Below are 17,138 nucleotides of genomic sequence, written 5' to 3' on the forward strand. Positions count from 1 at the left end.
GGCAAACAGGGAGGAGCCAGACCTGGGGCTCCAGAGGAAGTCGCTGGTCACTGTTTCCTGAGTTCAAAAAGTGGGTTCTCCCGTCTTTCTGGGCCACTCCCTTCCCCCAAGCAGGGCAGAGTCTAGGCCTAGCCATTTACTTCTCCCCATGACCCCCACCTCCCTTTTAGAAACACACACACACAAAATGGGAAACTGCATGTGCTGAAACCCAGTCACGTGCTGAAACCCTGGCAGGCCCATAACCCAACATGATCATACTGCCAAGCCATGCATTCAACAGTACGTCCTCATTTATGTACTTGAAGCTGCCAATCACACCTAATGGTCATGCCCTCTCTGCCTTGTTCAGCACCAGATCCCTAGCACCTGAAGTTGAGGCTGGCACCAGGAGAGGGCTCAATGCGTATTAGCTGAATCAATGAATCCATTAAAACATACATCATAAATAAACACATATACAAGCTCACACACCTATTCATCGACTCCCTTACATACACATATCCAAGCCCTCTTTCAGAAGTTACTACATACACTAGCTCACAAAAACCCCAGATGTTACCTAGTGCCTGACACAAATACACTGCAGACAGGCGTCACCTAGGACTTCCAGGGTGAGTTGGTGGTCACAGATGGCTGGTAAATGTCCTTCAGTCAGATAGGGCCTGCAGAGGGGTGGGGTGTGTGTGTGTACAAATGCATGCCTTGGAGTTCTGAGGTGTTGGGGCAACAAGGAGCTGGGCTGGTGTAGGGCAGGGCCAAGGTAACTGCACAGACTGGAGGGTGGGGCTGGGCCAGACAGTCCTTTGCTCTGGTTTCTTCCTGCCAGCTTGGAGGTGGGGGCAGAAGTGCAGGTCTAGAGGCCTTACTTCAGATCCAGAGACAAGAGGGGAACAGTGAAGCCTCAGATTCCCCCGTCTGGGATGATAAGGAGGAAAACTGGTAATTCCCTGGCACTTTCACTGTCATGGCCTGGGTTCAATCCCTGGTCAGGAAACTTAAGATCCCAAAAGCTGATCTTGAATGCTAAGTGGCACAGCCCCCCACCCCCCAAAAATGAGGGAGACTGAGTAGGAGACTTTGCAGGTGCTAACAGCCCATCCTGAACCCACTGCAGGGTCTCCCTATCTTGCCAATCTTCTGCAACAGTTGGGGAGGAAGTGAATAAGGGACAATCATCACCACCTGGAAATGAGTCTGAGACTTCCTCCTCCTTCCTCTCTGAGCAATAGCACTGAAGCATCCTCCTCTCTCTGAGCCTCCACCCAAAGTCAGCAAGGAGACAATCCTTCTACTCTCTCCTCCTTTCCCACCCAGGGTCCTCACTCCTGGGGAAACTAGTGCAGAGCTCAGCTGGGCTGGTAAGCTAGAGGCCAAGTAGGGGTAGGAAGCTTACAAAAACAGGTCTGAGTCTCCTGAGCATTAGACCGAATCTAACAGTCCAAAGTTCCTCCAATCCAAGCTGCCTACAAGGTGAGGACCCCTTCCCTCACCCCACCCCTAGCTCCCTAACTCAAGGCTGTCTATTCCAGGAACCCTGCCTCTGAAGGACCAGAAGAGTTAGGGGCGCAGAACAGCAACCCGGGAAGGGAAAGCCTGGGAAACAGGAAGAGCAACACCGGAAGAGTAAGGGAAAAGGGAGATGGGAGAGGGAATTCACAAGTCCAGTTTATACCTCCTCCTCATTGGCGGTTTGTAGAGGCTGTGGGAAGGAGGAGAAAAGGCTGCCTTGGATTGAGTCATAGGCATCAATGACCAACCAAGACACTCTCAAACCAAAAAGTCTCTTTATTGATCGATACCATACATGACTCAAATGGCCCAAAAAAAAAAAAAAAAAAAAAAAGGGCATTACAGTTGGGGTGGGACATCCATCTTCCCTACCCCTTCCCTCAGCTCCTGACACAATACCCTTCCAATAGTGGCAGCTGGAGTGGAGGAAACAGGATGTGTGGGGCCCCAAATCCAGAAGGAAGAGTGGGGAGAGGTGGTGCTAACACTTCTGGAACTGGCCCCAGGAGAAGGCAGCGAAGCCACAGAGCTGGGCCCAGACGCGTGGGACCCTGCTCTTGGCCTCACCCTGGGCCCGGAGCCTCCACACATCCATCCATTGTGAGACAGAGCTGAGGATCCTGGCTGCCTCCCCTGTCCTTCTGTGAAGAAGGGGAGGGAGGAGATATTGGGAGATGAAGAGCCTTTACTTCAGCTGGATGACAAAAGCCTATTGCTCCCTGGTGGGCTTAGAGCTGGGGACACCCTCAGTGGCTCCTACTCCTCTGAAGGGCAAGGGAGGACTAGATATGCAGTTTGAGGAGGTGGGAAAGGAGAGTACTGGAGAGTAGATGAACCCCCTCCTCTACCCCGATGCCTGCCCCACTGAGACAAAACAAAAAACACAGTAACAAACAAGGCTGTTCCCTTCCCTCCACACTCCCTGAGGGAGGGAGCCTCCCCCTCCCGCCATGCAGACAGCTGCTCTAGTGGAGGGCTTGTGAGGAATATACACACCGTGGAGGGAGGGGGTGGGGGCTGGGAGAGAGGGAGTCACAAGCACTAGGAGGGCAGGCCAGAGTCCTAGAGGAGGGAGACAGAGACAACAGCAGGGGCTTGTCACACAGGCGAGGCCATCAATGGCCCCTGCCCCATGGCGTGCCTTCCCCACTCCAGTCACCCCAAAGGAGAAGGGAAGAGAGATGGCCAAGTGTCTCCTTGGTCTGAAGTTCTCAAACTGTTATCAAATGGTAATGCATAGCCCCCTTCCTCCACATGGGCTCTAAGCTCCCCATATGCCAGGCGAAGGGAGGTAGCTGGACCTTTAATAAGGGGAAGAGGGGGGACAGGAGTGATTTTTTTTTTAAACTTACATTTTTAATAATATTATTTTTTAAAAAACTTGGAGCTGGGATAGGTGGCAGAAGGGAGGAGTCCAGAGCTTTACCCCTCTACTACCAGCCACCTAAAGGGAAGGTTTGGGGAAGGGGCATTCAACCAAGCCCCATGACTTTAAGTCCCTAAGGGCTGTGGGTGTAGACAGCCCTGGGCTTGAAGGGGGTGGAGTCAGGAGGATGGGGGTACCCAGAACCTGGGGTAAGGATGGAGGCAAATGCCCTGGGCGGGGGGTGGGGGGTGGTCAGGACATTTCTCAGAGGCCCAGGGTCCATGGAGGCATCCACATGAGGCCTCCCTTCCCCCAAAAGGCTCTGCCAAGGCCAGCCCCAGCCCAGGGCCACTGGGGGACAAATCTTGGCACCTGCCCCCAGCGAGTCCAGTTCCTCCCTGAAGTGGGTGGATGAGGCTGCCCATTTCAGATGCTCAGTCTCTTCATTCTGTCTTCTGCTCCCTGGGGCTGCGAGGGGTGGGGCAGGCAGGCAGAGCGCTGGGTGGCTGTGGTGGGGCCTTTACTGGGAGGCCTGTGACGTGGGGTTCTCCGATTTGCTCTCTTGGCTGGATGGAGGCTTGCTGTTCCAGGGGCTGTTGGCGCCCAGGGCAGGGGAGTTGTTAAAGCTGTCCTCGTCGTCAATGCCGTTGGCTGCGTCAAACTGGGTGTTCTCCAGCCGGGTGATGAGCCTCTCGTCCTCGTCCCCGAACTCCCCGCCCATCAGGGTGGGCTCCCCCACCACCATCACATCCTGAGAGTGGCGGAGGTCCCCAAACATAATCGGGGCAGGGGCTCGCCCAGCCCAGGGCAGCAGATTCCCCCAGAGCCCCAGTACCCACCCAGGAAACTCAACCCCCAGCCACCCGCTCATATCCCAGTTTACAACCCCATCTCCTCTGACACCCTCAGCCCCTGGAATACTTCCAATACTTCCCACTGAAAGACTGCAAAGCATCACAGCCTTTAACCCACATCCACTGGATTCTGGGAGAAGTCGATCTACTCCACCGGCTCCCTAATCCATCTCTCCAAAATTTTAGGGGGCTCCTAAACTTCTGTCCACATGTAAGAGAGGGAGCAAATCAAAAACACCAGTGGGGGGACTGTGTGCACGTGCACGTGTGTGTATTCTAGGTTCACACGTTTAAGTCTGTGCGTCCTTCTGTCAGCATGTGTCTCTCTGGTGGTCTGTGTGCCCCTAAGCTGTTTATCCTTTATGTCCGGACGTCCCCATGGCTGTGTCCGTCCCTTTGTGTCCTATGTTGCTATGTCTGAGTCTATGTGATCACAGCCATGCATATGACTGACGAGGACTCTCAGACAGGAGTTAGTCCCCATTGGGAAAAACTGTCTTGTCTTTGCTTCTACGTGTGCTAGTGAGCTCAGAGTGGGACAGGGTCAAGAGTCAGGGGTCAGCAGTGGGGCAGCCCAGAAGAGAGAAGAAAGCCGAGATGCTTACAGGTACCTGGCTGGAGAGGGCGAAGGTGCTGGCTGGGCTTTTCTTCTTGCTGTTGCTGTTGTTGGTGTTGCCGCCCCCTGAGCTCATGGTGCTGCCCCCGGACATCTTCCGTTTCCGCCGTTTGCTGGGCTGCTGCCGTGCAGGCTCCGCTGTGCCAGGGAAAGGAGACTCAGGTAGGGTAGGGCCCGGGGCTCCCTGTTCCCCAATCTGGCTCCTAAGGAGCCTGAGCCTACCCTGATCCCAATCTTGCAGACCCAGGAGCAAGGAAAGGGCTTCGTGAGGAGTTAAGAGCAGCCTTGGGGAGCAGCACCACATCCTGGAGAGAGCCGGTGCAGGTGCAAGCACTCACCGGGGGGCGCTACCATGCGCTGCCACTTCTGGAAGAGGCAGGTCTTGAGGCAGTCACGGGGGCTGAGGCTGTAGGTCTTGTGGCGGGACATAAGCTCCTGCATGGGCTCGAGTATCACACAGAGCTGGGGGGAGACCAGTTGGTGGCTTGTCAGGGGACAGGCGTGGAGTGGAGACCAAATAGGGTGGGGTAGAAACCAGGTGATCAGAGACTCACTCGGAGGTAGTTGAGAGTGGAATTGGACAGCCCACACCGGGTGATGTTTTTGGAGAGCTGATCTAACATCTGGGGGTCCTGGGCCTGGGAAAACAAAGGTAAGAACACTAGCACCTGCTTACCTGCCCAGTCACCTGAGCCTCGTGACACCCGGGACAGAGGAGGAGCTACTATATAAAAATTCACTTCTCAGATGGATAAATTTCAACCTTGTCTAGGGCCACGGCGGGAAACACAGCAGACCGGGTTCCACCCTTTCTGCTGCCCACCCGTCCCCTGGTGTCTTAGGTCCTGCCTATAACTCACATGCATGGCAAGGATGCTTCGGGGGATGAGCTCTCGGTGCTGCCGGATGCTGAAGTGCCACGTCTTTATCCGCATCATGTCGTCAAACATGAACTCCAGGTACAACCGGCCCTCCACACATACCTGGAAACAAGCTTGTCACAAGTCTGCCCACCTCCCCACACACCCAAAAGTATACTGTTCCCATTTCCTCATGACTCTCCCATTGCACACACTCCTGCCACCTGAACATAAATTTGGGTGTGCACAACTGACACAGACCATCTCCTCACACACCCGCCAATGCAGTCCATACACACACACACGCACAGCAGAAACACTTAATAGATCCTTGTCCTCTCCTCATGTAGCCAGTCTACTATATGTCTACTTATATGTCTACTATAAGCTACATGAGGACAGGCTTGTGTTCACTTGTGTCCCCCTGTGACCCAAAACTGTCACCTACAAACTCAATACATGTCTGCTGAAAACTGCAGCATGCCTGCTTGCCCTGCGTTATCTTGCCACTTCCCTGGGGAACAGCCAAGTACATTCTGGGAAGCCAGTAGAGGAATCAAACTTAGGTCCTTCAGTGTTTCACATCTAACTGGGAGCTGACCTGGGTGAACATGGGTTTGCCGTGTTGGGTCACCATGCTGCCCTGGTCGCAGTCAAGGGAAACGAAGTTGCTGTGGAATGCCTCCTTGGGATGCTTAAGCACATAGTAGAGCTCTGTAGCACCCCCCTCAAAGATGCTGCGGAAGTAGCGTGGGATCAGGGTCCGGCCAATGGCTGCAGAGATGGGACAAACTCTTCAGAACAGAAGGCTCTCAGAGGTAGTCAGGCAGATGACATCCCTGTCAGGACAGATCCCCTGGGACAAACACCCAGCCCCACATCTTTGGATACAGGAGGTGTATACTTTCATAGCAGAACTGGCAGGACCCCCAGAGGCCACTCACTGTATCTCTTTGGTCCATCCTCCAGGCAGAAAGTGATGGTTAACATGGCATCATCCTCAAAGAACTCAGTTGTGAAAGCATCCCACCAGAGATTGTCACACTCCTAAGGAGCATAGGGAGGGGTGCGTGTATCAGTAGACATGGCACAGGGATGCCCAGATGGCCTTCTCCCTCCCAGCTCCTTTCCCCTGGCTATACCTCTGTCCAGTTTTGAAGCCGTTTGTTAAGCTCGAATATTCTGTAGTCAGTTTGGTTGCCATATGGTGTGTGCCTCCTGGGGGAAGTGAAGAAGGGAGGTTAGTAGGAGCAGACCCTCCCGCCCCCGCCCTCTGCCTTCACCTCTGTAATGGAGAGAACCAACCTCCCCACTGGACTCAACTTACCCGATCCCAGGCTCCAAGTATGTAGGCGGGTACATGGGAGTTGGGCTGTGAAAGGAAAAAGGCTATGAGAATGGGTAGAAGACAGGAATTATTTGGGGGTGTCACTCCATCCCCTTTTCAGGCAGGATGCCATATGGGGAAGGGACAGGAAGTAGAAAAGAAACTCACCCCACATCCCGATCTAGCATGGTGCCGGGATGGAAGGGGGGGAAGGCGTTGCCGTTCGGGGGCTCCTTCGGTGAGTACAGCTTGAATGACTTTGAGGAACAACCTAGAAGGGAAACAAAGATGGGGTCCCTCTTGGGAGTGCTCCTGGAAGGCTGTTAAGACTGTATGCACAGAACTGGTCTTCTGCAGCACCCGAGTACACTGTGAAAGGGAGATTACCTCAGGGAGCACCTATCCCACCTTCTAAATCTGGCTCCAATTTTGTTTTACAAACTAGAAGTTCTCAGTCCTAATACTCAAGAGCCCATTTCTTCATGTGGCTGAGCCCTGGATGACAGAATTGAAAATGGGAAGAAATGTCAATAACCATAGGATAAATATACAAACATCAGAATCTAAAATTTTGATAAACTCCCTTTTCATCTACATTATTTTGTGTAATCATTACCACAACCTTGTGCGGCAGCAGAAGTGACTCTAACATTCCCATTTTACAAATGAGGCTAATAAAAGCTCAAAGGGACTTGCAGAGTTGGTAACAAGTTGGTAACTGGCAGAACCAGGACTTGAGCCTATTCTTCTGAGTCCCATATCCTATGGTAGTTCTACCCCACTATGGGACTCTGGAGACCAAGCTGGGAGAGGGTGAAGGGGGATTTTGCCAACTCTCTGCTCCTGCTCCACCCCCAGGGTCTCAGGAGGGCAGGGGATAAAACGATAAGGCGGGGGGGCCTGTTGGGTGCCGCCCACTAGATAACCAGTTGGGCCTTCTGCCTCTCCCACCAACGGCCACTCCCTTATCAGCCCAGCCCCTCCCCCACACCTACCATGGTCCAGTATTGTCTACAAACCAGAAACCTAAAGCCTCAACCCCTTTTCTTTCCTTAGACTTGCAGTGGAGGTAGATGGGCCTCCAATGGATCCCACTCTCCTTACAAACAGAAAATAAGAAGCCGCTGGGAAGGAGACTAGGTTTCAGGGGCTCAGTTTGGAGGCAAGTGGTAACTAGACAGGGTCTCTGCTGGTGTGTAGCTATGCCTGTGCACAGGTGTCCCCTCTCCACCTCACCCGGCAGCACAGAGTTTTCTGCTCTACTGTTACCTGACTGGAAGAAGTGTTATATTCATAGTTGGGTGCCAGCCAGGGCCCCCTGAAATGCCATTTTCCCCCTCCCCACCAGACAGGAGGAGAAAGTGAAGCGAAGTCCTAGCCACTGCTGCTTCCTCATGTCCCACAAACTCGATTGCATTTGGAAGGGTAGCTGAATTGGCTGTATCTGAACCCCCTCTCTAATTCTGATACAAAATCTATTCTGTTTCTTGGTGGGGGGAGAGACAAAGGAAGACCCTGTGCCAACATGTGCGTTAATTCTCTCCCCTCGGTCCCCTCCTCACAATATGGGCCAAAGGAGGGTCCCAGAGGGGCCTATCCTACATGGTCCCTGAAGGTGCCAAAACTCAGAGCCTGTGTGTACCTGCACACGCGTGTGTCTCATCCTGCCTAGCAGGCTTCCACCCTCAGCTCGCCCCAACATGCCTACCAAGGGCTGGAACCCAGCAGCCCCAGGCAGGATCAGGGTGCCTGCAACAGGCCCTCGCCCCACACATGAGCTCTCAGATGTCACATTCACAGGCTCCCAGCACAACACACAGCCTTCACAAGCCAGTCAGAACTAAGTGAGCAGCATATGTCCTCAGGAAAGAGACAGTCCCACCCAGTGCCAAGTCCCCACCACTCCACAGACAGATAAGGCCATATAAGAAGTCAAAGCTCACACTGCCCACCAGAAACCATGCCTGGGCAATATACCCAACAGTCTAGATTAGGAGACCTGGCCCTCATCCTCTACCTAGGCCTCCTTTTCCCAAAACCATTACTGCCCTGCTCCTTGGTTTCAGGCCCACTCTGAGTGTCAGCTCAAGATCCTAGAGAGATGAGAGGCAAGACACCAGGGTTCCTCTCTAACTCTGGAAAAAGTTTCAGAGCTTCAGTTTCTCACTACAGAAATGACAGGCACATTGCCTGGGGCTGGGTAACAGTTCTGCAGAGCTAAACCCCAAAGCTCAGGGGCCTCTATTTACACGTCCAGTAAATGGACACAAATAAAACTCAGCATCTCTCCAGAGCCACAGCAACTCCCAGTAGCCCCAGCACAAGGGCTTGGGAATGAGAAGAGGAGGGGAGGGAACATCACCCAGACCATCTGTCCCTGTTGCTGCCTGTCCCCAGGAGCAGGGGTAGAGGCAGCAACGTGGGGGTGGGGGTGAGGGGTTGGATGTGTCACCCAGCCTTGGAGTCAGGCAGAACTCTGGCTCCCATCTCTGGCAACCTGGGAGCCTTTAGGAAGGGGGAGGAGAGAGAAAGAGCCCAGAACTAATAAAGTTTTCTCTGAATGGAAGCAGCATCCTGTGGCCTTAGGGGGGGCATCTCCAGCTGGGCATTTCCATGGTAACCGGCCTGACACGAGGACAGGCCACCTCCCTTTGGGGGCTGACCATAGGTCAGCAGGCTCGAGGGCTCTGGCCTCTGTGAGCTGGGGCACCTATCTCCCAGGCCCAGACCAGACTCAGGACTTCCACCCACCCCCAAAAGGCTTGCAGGGTGCCCAGACTTACCTGGGAGAACTGAGGGGACCAGGAGAGGTGCGGGGGACAGCTGGGAGCCCAGAGGGGCCCTGGCTGGGGTGAAGCCTGAGGGGGGGCCAACTTCAGCCACTCATGTCCCGAGTGGGACGGGCAGGCCTGGCTGGGAGCTCCACTCCGCGGGCTGCACAAAGACTCTCACGCACGGCCTCAGCCGGCCCCGCGGCGGCCACAGCCCCGGGGGAAAGTTACAATGGCCACCGGGCCAGGGACCGGGGGCCAGGGGGCCGGCCTGGGGGGCGGGGGGCCGCGGGGAGTCCGGAGCCTTCTTTGTTTGCAAGGTTTCCCTCAACAATGGCTGCTCCGCTCTTTCCTCCTCCTCCTCCTCCTCCTCCTCGGCTCTCCCCGCCTATGCCTCTGCCTCTGCCTCCAAGCAGCCCGCCCGCCCTCCGCCGGGGCACCAGGAGAGGCAGGGCCGGCACTCACACTCACTCACACTCGCACACGCACACGCACAGACACACGCAGCGCCCGCCGGTTCCCTTCCTTCTCTCCCTTTCTCTACCTCCCTCCCCGCTCGCTCTCCCCGAGCCGCTCTCAGAATGAGGCCCCAGGGCGGGCGGAGGGTGGAGCTGCCCCCACCGGCCCCGCCCCCCTCCCTGCGAGGCAGGAGGAAGAGGGAGGGAGCCAGGCAGGCAGGGAGGACTGCTGAGAAAAACAAAAGAGAGACAGACTGGGAGAGACAGGGGACGGGACGGAGAGATGGAGACGGAACAGACTGGGTCCGGAAAGACCTGGATGGAGGGGAGGCCTGTGGGGACCAGGAACAGGAGTGCCGCCCTCAAGCCCCAAGCAGGGGTACTCAGGGGTGAGCTGGGGAGCCAAAGCCACAGGCAAGGATGGAGGTGGACACTCTCCTCTCCGGAGATTCCCAGTATCTTCTAACAGCCTCCTCCAAAACATCCCCCAAATCTCTCTTCCTCTCCTCAGTGATCTTTCGGGTTGGAGGCTGGCCTGGGCAGCCACTCTTGGCTGGTGAAATCCCACAGCAGCTGGGGGGAGGCTGCAGGGGGTTATTTTTGACAGAGACACGCTCAGACTTCAGCCTATAAACACTGATTGGAGAGAGGGGGACACTCCAGGTTCCCTGCCCCTCAACCCAGCTAAGTTCCAAATAGATCTGCCTTCGCAGAAGGAGGCCCCTTTCCCCCACCCAACATCACCACCACCACCATACCAGAGACACGTGGGCGCAGGGGAAAGGGGCTCTATTAGAGCCAAGTAAGGCAAAGCCCATCTAAGGGTCCCCAGAAGGGGTCCAATCTGCTGCTGAATCCTCTCCCTACACCCCAGGGACAAAAAAAGTATATGGTTGCCAGGGTAGGAGCTGTTCTCCAAAGCAAGGGGGGAATCCCAAGAGACAGACAGACAGAGACACACACACACACACACACACACACACACCCCCAGTATGTGGTGGGGGGGCGTAGTAAGGACCTCTTGCTGCTGCTGCTAGGTCGCTTCAGTCATGTCCAACTCTGTGCAACCCCATAGACGGCAGCCCACCAGGCTCCCCCGTCCCAAGGACCTCTTACTACTTTGCAATTTGATTCTCAGCTTTCTATTCCCTAACCCCCAAGCATATTAACACACAGTCCCACAACAGGATTTCTCATGGCGTACACACCAGTTGACTGTGCAGTAACAATATTATTGCACCTGGCTCTGTGAACATCCTCCATACATAAACAACCCATCTCTCTTTCACATAAATCAGTACCTGATACACACTTCAACCCATGATATACCTCAAACTCCAAATAAACCCAAACCTAAGACACACACACACAGTCTATGTCAGACCCTGACTTCCATACACACTGGGGCTTGTGACACACATGCCCCCCCATCCCCAAGACACACCCCAAAATTGCATCATACCTCCTGAACCTTTGACAGACTGCTACACACACCCTGACCATTTGCTACCCAGGGACTAACCCCACCCTCTTTGAAATCTGCACACCATGCTCCCTCATGACCTGGCCATATGATATACTCTGGCTTTCATAAACATACTGAAAATGATACAATTCAGGCAGAATGCCTACCATCATAGTGCCTACCACCAGGACTTGAGATAGTTGCCCTGATTCCCAAATTTACAGTCCAACTCTAAGATAACTACATTCCTCCCCCTCTGACAGGACAATTCTTGTCATTTGTTTCATGCCTTTAAATTTTCCAAAGTGCATTCACAAGGCAGTTCCTTAAGAGAGTCTAATAGCATCCAGGGTCAAATATTATCCTAACTTGAACAGATTACAGTGAGACAGGAGGGCCTGAGGCTGGAACCCTGGTTCTAATCCCACTCACACAAGCCCAGCCCTGGGGCACTGCAGCCATTCCTACTGCCTGCCCCCTCCAAGGAATGGTCACTCCAGGCCCCAAATGTCTGTCTCCTCAGGGACAGGACATGCTGTGTGCTCTGGCTTCTGCCTCCAGTTCAGAGTCTGAATCCCCACCCAGTCTGCCTCTTCAAATTTCAGGGAGAAGGGCCCCTAGACTCTGGCATATCATTCAAAACAGACCTTCTCCTAGTTCCCCTTCTCTAGCAAGTCTGTTCCTCTCTCGGTTCTGACTTAATTCTCCCATTTGCACAGGGGCAGAAGAGGTCCAACTGAAGAGAGTAACTCAGAGTTAGAAGCCTCTAAAATTGGTGGCGGGTGGGGTGGGGAGAAAGCTGGGAGCAGCAAAGACTGACAAAGGTGAGGAGGGAGGGAAGGGCCAGAGCACCCCTTCTAGAGGGGCGAATTCTGAAGGGCAGCAGCCCACCCCAGCCCACAGGATAAGGTACCAGCACTGCCCCCTGCCCGGGCCCCTGGGGCTCCCTGACCCAGGCCTCCAGTGTGCCTGCCCCCCTTCCTTTGTCTGTGCCCGGCCTCCCGTTGGCCTGGCGCTCTGCCATCCTCCTCTCCTGGCTCCCAGCCGCCACCACTGCTGCCTCCTCCCCTCCCCCAACTCCTCCCAGCCTTAACCCTTCTGAGCCACATGCTGCCCCAGACAGGCCCTGGCCCCCTCAGCAGCCTACCCTGCCCAGGGTGATGCCCCTTAGCAGAGGTTCTCCCTGCTCCTGACCAAAGCCCCAGAAGCTACTCCGCACCCCAGGAGCACTATGGGAGCTAGATGTGTGTCTGTGTATGTATCTTGTAGTGTTTCCTTCCGCGTGTGCATGTGTGTGGGTCTGCGTGTGCTCTGGCTTCCCTCAGTCACATGTGTGGGGCATGTGCTGTCTCTGCCGGGCTCGGGGAGGAGGAGCCGGGAGACAGCAGAGCACAAAGGAGAGACTCAGACGAGCAGGCAGGCAGCAGGCAGGCGGCCTGCCAGGGCGCCTGGGCCCCCACCCCAGGGCTGCTCAGGTTGGGGGCGGTGGTCTTTGGGCCTGGACTGTACATGCTGCCACAATGTCCCTGTGTTCAACCATGTGCTCACATACACCCATGCAAGCCTGGTGCCCTCCCTTACCCCAACTCCTACCATTTCTCACCCCCAGGACACTCATGCCCCTCCCCAAGTGGTTCTCCTTGAAGACTAACCTCCAACCATGGTTTATGGCATCAATCATAAGACTTCCTTACATTCAAGAAAAAGATTCCCCACTCTTGGCCATCTTAGGCCCCCTCTCCCCCAACCGATCACTAGACACACAAAACGAACATACCATTTAGGGCACTGACTGAAGTTGTCCCCCCTCACACACACAGGTCCTCATCTGTCCCCATGCTGCTTCCAGAGAGGCTGAGAGGGAAACTTTCTCCCTTCTCCTACTGGACCACACACCCAACTTCAAGACCAACCTCCCATCTACCTCTAGTCTGACAACCCTTCTAGACTCGCCTTCTGCCCACTATTTGTAGAAACTAACAATCAACATTTAAGACTCAGCCCTTTAGCTGTGCATCCCTTTAGGATGATGATGGACGATCAAGGCCATGGGATGGACTCAAGAGAATGGATGGGTCTGAACAGGGTACTCAGCATGGGACAATTATAAAGAAAATACACACAGGAACATGTGTGATAGGAGGAGCTGATAGGAGCTGATGGGAGGAGCAATGATGGGGCCAGACAGGATTCCAGCTTGACAGGCTCTTCCCCCCACCCCCTTTCTCTCCCCCACCCTCTGCAGCAGGAGCCAGGGGTTCCCACACCCGGATATTCCAGGATCCTCAGGCTCTACTAGCCCTCCCTCTGGGCCCCATGCCCCTTAAACGTCAGCCTCAGCAGGCACTTTAAGTGTGTGCCCAGCCCAGCCCAGCCCAGCTTTGGCCTGGGTCACATGATTTTCAAGGAAGCTTCTGCACAGGCAGCTTCCCTTGGGGATTGTGTTGGAGGGGGAGGGGGGCTTCCAGTTGTAGGGTATAGGCCTCCCAGAGAACAGGGCATGTGAATGGGCAAAGGATCCAAACCAGGCTAGAGTCAAGAATATCTGACTTTCAAAAGAAAGCTAATTCCTGCCTGGGACAAGATGGGGTTCTGCAGATAAATTCAAGAACGCAGAGTCCTGGCGACGAGTAGAAACCATGTTCTGAGGCCCTCTGAAGACTCCCTCTCCATTCACATGGCCCCTCTCCTTCCTCCTGGCAGTAGGTAAGTCTTCCTCTTCCCCAGGAAAGAACTCAGACCCCAGCTGTCACTGGCAAGAGTTGATGTGTTTGGGGGGAGGCAGGAATCTGAACCTAAGTCCTCTCATTGGGGTCAAGCATCGCTTCCCTCAACTCAACTCTCACAAGTCACTCTATTTCCTAGCTTGCCTGGGGCTGCCACATTCCCCCTCCCACTAGGGCAGAGATGCCAGGCCCAAGAGCCCAATTATCTGCGCCGCGCCCCTGCCCCCCCCCCGGACCTCCGGTCCCTCAGGAGGGCCAACCGTCCCTGGCAACAGGCAGGATAATTTGGAGAGGGGCAAAATGGTCCCCACTCAATCCCTCCCCGCAAACAAGAGGCCTCAGAAACAGTCTGGAGGGAGGTGTCACAAAATGTTAGAGGGAATAGGCAGCAGGAAAGGTGGGGGGGGGGGCAACCCAAACCAGCCAATCACAACTCTATGATGACCTGGGGGGGGGGGTCAAAAGTCCAGACTCACTTCTGATTGGCTGACACCCTGGAATTCTGGGAATTTCAGCCCCCCCAACCCCTCCCTAATTAACGTACCCTCAAAAAAAAAAAAAAAAAACACACACACAACCTACCCCCAGCACCCCTTACCCGTGCCTCTGGGCTGCTGCGCATTTACACAGTTGGTGAAAACCCTCCCCCAACTGAGGCCTCACACACCCCTCAAAGCCCCCGACCATAGCCATGCCTTCGACGCCCCCCACACAAGTTCTCACCAAACATGGATTGAAGGATCTGCAGGGAGGGTTCGGGAGGGAGGGGCCGGGAGGCCGCGCGCCCCACTCACCAGGACAGGCACAGCCCACTGACATCTTCACATCGCCCGCCGCTGGGGGCCCAGCCGAGTCACGGTGCCCGCCCCGCGCGGGGACAGGCCGGGCATGAGCCGCCGCCGCCGCCCGCGGCCCCCGCTGCCCTCGCCGCCGGCCCGGCCCGGCTTCGGCCCGGTGCAGGCGGCCCCTGGCTGCAGCGAGGAGCCTGTCAGGCGCGGAGCAGACAGGAAGGAAGCCAAGCAGGAAGGCGAGCTGCTTCTGCGTGTGTGCGCACGGGTGTGCGTCCCCGGAGTGTGTGTCCGTGTGTGCGCGTGTGCGTGTGCGTGTCTGTGCGCTCCCGCCACCCTCCCTGCCGCCAACGCCGCCGCCGCTCGCCCCCTCTCGCTCTCGCGCTCCTTCTCGCTCTCGCTCTCCCTCTCGTAGGCGCCCTCTCTCCAGTCCTAACCGGGCTGGGCCGGGCTTTATTAATATGCTAATTGCCTGCTAGTGGGAGGGGAGAGCCGTGTCAAAGTGACCCGGGCGAGGGCGCAGCGAGCTGCGACGTGCGTGCGCCGCGCGGCTGGCTGGCGGCGAGGGGCCGGTGGCGCACCGGGCTCGGCGTGCATGTGACGCAGCTTTTAAAAAAGGAGACCGAGGCAGAGACCCCGGAGAGGGCAGGCCAGGGGGAGGGAGAGGAGGCGAAGTCTCACGCAGCGTGTTCGTCCTCCGGGCGCCGCCGAATTGGGAGCGTAGAGGAGCCGGAGCGGGAGCCAGGACTTGGGGAGGCGGAGCCAGGGTGGGCTGTGAGGTGTAGCTCTCTCTCTCCACCCCCGGCCGAGCTCTGGGAGGGAAACCGGACTGCCAATCCCCCACTCCAGGCTCTCTTCTGAAACCCCAATCTTAATCTGGACGGCCCTGGTTATGCGCCCCCATCACAATGTGGGTGGGGAAAGCAGTATTATCCTAATTCGAGTAGCAACCCCTGAATTTATCTCTTACCCACCCCCCCCCCATATTAACTACCCCTACCTTGCCTGCTAAACCAGTTGGGACTGGAGCTAAAGGGTTAATTAGGTGAGGTCCCGGCCCCCTCCCTCGCCTAATTGCCTGGGATCTGTGTTTTGCTGGGAAGAGGGGAGCAGCGGAATGACCGCCAGGTTGGACTGGGGAGGGGGAGTCTGCAGGCCGTCCTCTACCCTTGCAGACTCTGACTCATCAGTCAAGATGCTCTGCTCCCTTCCCCCCTTCTCCATCCAGTCTCAGCTTCCCTCCCGCCCCAACTTCTCCTGGAAGCCGCTTTCCTTTTGAGGGCCTCGGAGACTGGGGAGGACAGGAAGCAGACCCCTCCATTGCCCCCTGCCCGCAGGAGCTGGGGCCTCTGTTGGAGCGGGTGGGGTGATGTGGATGGTCATCGTGAGGAACACTCCTCCAGGGAGGAGCCTCCCAACCTTCAGGCACTCCTCAAGGATTCCCCAACACAGCCTGGAGGGGGTAGGGGGGGGGCCTCCTCCATCTCCACCCCTTCCCAAAAGCCCAGCCTTAGCTGCCTCATAAACAGGAAATACCTATTAGCTGGGAGGAGGGAGGAGAGGGGAGCCGTCTGGAAGAGAAAGTTGGCCCCCTCCCTTCTGGGAGGGGGTCCCCAGCTGCTAGCTTCTTTTTCCTTATGCTTCATAGTGGGTTCCAGCAGTAGATGCTGGGGACCTGGGCGGTGTCCCCTTCCTAGGCTTCTGGCTCGGACTGGGCGGTGGGTCCTCCTTCCTTTTGTTACTTAGGTGGGGATTGATAGTGAAGGTTCCCTCACCCCTGCCCGGAGTCTGCACAGCTGGTTTGACTGGCTGGGGGAGGGTTACAGATGTGAAGGCTTAAGTGTTTTTGAGACCCCTTAGCTTTTGCTGAGGGAGCAGGAAGTGAAGCTAAGGGCAGATGCAGAGTCTTAGGGATGAAAAGAGAACCAACCAGGAGATGGGTATCCCCTGCCCTGTGCTTAGGAGAGGGTGGGGGAAGGGAGCTGTAAGTGCAGCCTCTCTAACTCCAGCATTCCATCCACATTGGATTCCCCCACCCCTAGCTTTCCCTATATCCATCCTCTGGAGGGCAAAGTGTGTGCGTGTAGGGGCGGGGGCGGGGAGGTTGCAGATAGAACCCTGCAAAGGGATGTGACTGAAGCTATCCTCAATTATTTCCTTGGCAGCATCCCTTGCCTGTGTCCACCTCCTCCCCACATTCCCCAGGGCAGAGGTCAGCACTATAGGGAGTAAAGGGAACCTAAAGTAATATAACCTTAGCCTGGAATTTTGGATACCTCACTTGGAATTCCAGCTTTACCCCTCACTAGAAAATTACTTGGTTACCGTGGCTTGGTGGGAATTAAATGAGACAGTGTATGCCCAGTCATCTAGCCCAATACCAGCCATGTAGTCA

General features: G+C 55.7%; 2 protein-coding genes across 5 annotated transcripts in view; one reads left to right on the forward strand and one right to left on the reverse strand.

Annotated features, from left to right (window-relative positions):
* Positions 1–1,768: 1,768 nt before the first annotated feature.
* Positions 1,769–15,448, reverse strand: LDB1 (LIM domain binding 1). 4 transcript variants are annotated; one of them, XM_006053124.4, is made up of 11 exons: positions 14,750–15,448; positions 6,704–6,806; positions 6,536–6,580; positions 6,351–6,426; positions 6,153–6,255; positions 5,810–5,982; positions 5,209–5,331; positions 4,903–4,986; positions 4,687–4,810; positions 4,344–4,486; positions 1,769–3,629 (listed from the first exon to the last, which is right to left on the reverse strand). In XM_006053124.4, the coding sequence occupies exons 1-11, from the start codon at positions 14,772–14,774 to the stop codon at positions 3,399–3,401; spliced, it is 1,230 nt and encodes a 409-aa protein (XP_006053186.1). In that variant the 5' UTR covers positions 14,775–15,448; the 3' UTR covers positions 1,769–3,398. The 4 variants fall into 4 exon arrangements, with proteins under 4 accessions (XP_006053186.1, XP_006053185.1, XP_006053187.1 ...); XM_006053123.4 differs by having other exon boundaries at positions 4,338–4,486; positions 14,750–15,446; XM_006053125.4 differs by lacking the exon at positions 14,750–15,448 and adding an exon at positions 14,679–14,697 and having other exon boundaries at positions 4,338–4,486.
* The window catches only part of PPRC1 (PPARG related coactivator 1), a 28,572-nt gene continuing 25,025 nt past the window's right edge, over positions 13,592–17,138 (forward strand). The window contains exon 1 of the mRNA XM_044935216.2: positions 13,592–13,935. Coding sequence (XP_044791151.2) covers positions 13,907–13,935 — 29 coding nt within the window. The 5' untranslated portion in view covers positions 13,592–13,906. The remainder of the gene's footprint in view (positions 13,936–17,138) is intronic.

Source organism: Bubalus bubalis, chromosome 23, assembly GCF_019923935.1.
Source record: "Bubalus bubalis isolate 160015118507 breed Murrah chromosome 23, NDDB_SH_1, whole genome shotgun sequence".
NCBI lineage: Eukaryota > Metazoa > Chordata > Mammalia > Artiodactyla > Bovidae > Bubalus > Bubalus bubalis.